The following is a 1773-nucleotide window of genomic DNA, read 5'->3' as shown; positions in this document are numbered from 1 at the left end:
ACACATGTATCGCCCCGTCCGCCATTTGAGCACCCTTGCGCTAACCGTCCACCTCTATTGTGGCCTTAAGATCTCCCTCGAAGCGCAGATAGGGGATCAGGTAGTCTGTTCGTCTTGTGATTAATGACGCTATACTACTATGGCCGTCTGGTCGGCGCTCAAACTGCCCCGAGGCACCGAGCCTGGTTGCAGTATTTAATGCTAAGTTCTTTGCCACCAGGTCTACAGGTGGAATGTGCAGAATGGCATACAGTGCAGCCGTCGGGGTTGTTTTCAGAGCTCCCGTAATGCTAAGCATTGATATTCCGCATACCACTCAAATTTTTTGAGGTAGGTTGTTTTTTATGTGGCTTTCCACCAAACAAGAACTCCATAGTGCTCCACTAACTCTAGGAACTTCTCTCTCACCGCCCTGAAGTCTTCCTTAAAAGTTAGTTTAAAGTCAATGTTTACTCATAAATATTTCAAGAAAGGCTTTGACTTTATTTGATACTCTCCAATGGTTAGGTCCAACTCATCCACAGTCCGCTTCTAAGGAAGATAAGGTTTTGATTGAGTCTCAAGCTGTAATCGAGATGTAGAAATATACCGGCTGTAAATGAAATAAGTGTAGACCCATAGACTTTCGGAGTTTAGGAGAAGTTCATATTTGGGAAGCACTTGTTCTAAATACGAATTGTCAAAGTTGAAAAACAATTTTTAGAAAAAAGTCAAAAGCAAAAAAGTAAAGCAGTGCTTAAGAGCGAAAGAATCGTGAAAAAAATATTGCACAATGCGTAGCATTTGGTTTACTTTTAAATTTGTGGAGGGCTGTTTGGGCTGTCTTTGTATGGGAATACAAATCGAAGGATTTCTAAATGTGGAGGTCTCGCAAGATCTCTATCTATATATTACCGTCTTCTCCATATTTACATGTGTAAGCTTTTTTGGTTGCATAGATATTTGCATGAACAATGATCCGACGATGCTACGTGAAGCCATTTGGAATGGCATCGTATGCCTTGGCTATATAATAACGGCAATAACTACACTTTATCATGCAGAAAAGGATTTATATTTAATTTATTTATCCGGTTTGGATATAATCGAAGATGAAGCAGTTCATCCCTTTTTTCGCTATTCGAAGGCACAGGCGATAATTGCTATAGTTACCGGAGTAGTACATATGCTACATTCCGTATTAACAACTGATGTGCTCTTCTCTGATCTTGCTGCAATTAAAGCCGAGGAAGAAGGTAGAGAGCATACGCGGTTTCGGCTTTATTTGGGCGGCATTTGGATTCATACAAGATTGCTTCGGTTAAAATGGTTTCGACGATTTGAGGGTATTGTGCCGGCAGGAAATCAATAAAACAGACTGAAGACCCTTGCGATTCGAAATTTGAACCATTATTAATATTCAATATGTAGCCTTTATTGAATTCATGTTTTCTTAAAAGAAACCAAAGTAACACTAAACTTGTTCTTTTTTCAATGATTAGATGGGTAGCGCTTGTATTGCCTTATCTGTCCCAATAGGAAGCTGAAAGTTCAGCAGGGAATCAGCAGCTATACGAAAAAATGGTAATTTTTCTCCATTCAATGATTCCCACACCGCTGTTCTGACAGAGGAGGCAGGTAGGGTTGTAATCTGTGCTGTCGTGTTTTTACGCCACAAATATGGCTAAACAACCTTTACAGGTTAGATTTAATGGCAGCTAACAAAACCGGCACGGATCAATCGAGCGTATTCCCAGTTTCTGCATGGGGTTATTGAGGATGCAGCGTGTTGTA

General features: G+C 40.6%; 1 protein-coding gene across 1 annotated transcript; it reads left to right on the top strand.

Annotated features, from left to right (window-relative positions):
* The first annotated feature begins 772 nt into the window (after positions 1 to 772).
* On the top strand, positions 773 to 1351 carry LOC137248713 (uncharacterized). Its single transcript, XM_067779623.1, has one exon. The coding sequence runs from the start codon at positions 773 to 775 to the stop codon at positions 1349 to 1351; it is 579 nt and encodes a 192-aa protein (XP_067635724.1).
* Positions 1352 to 1773: the final 422 nt, after the last annotated feature.

This window comes from Eurosta solidaginis, chromosome 4 (assembly GCF_040869045.1).
Source record: "Eurosta solidaginis isolate ZX-2024a chromosome 4, ASM4086904v1, whole genome shotgun sequence".
NCBI classification, from domain to species: domain Eukaryota; kingdom Metazoa; phylum Arthropoda; class Insecta; order Diptera; family Tephritidae; genus Eurosta; species Eurosta solidaginis.
Note: the sequence above shows the minus strand (reverse complement) of the source record. Positions and strands in the feature narration are given on the sequence as shown.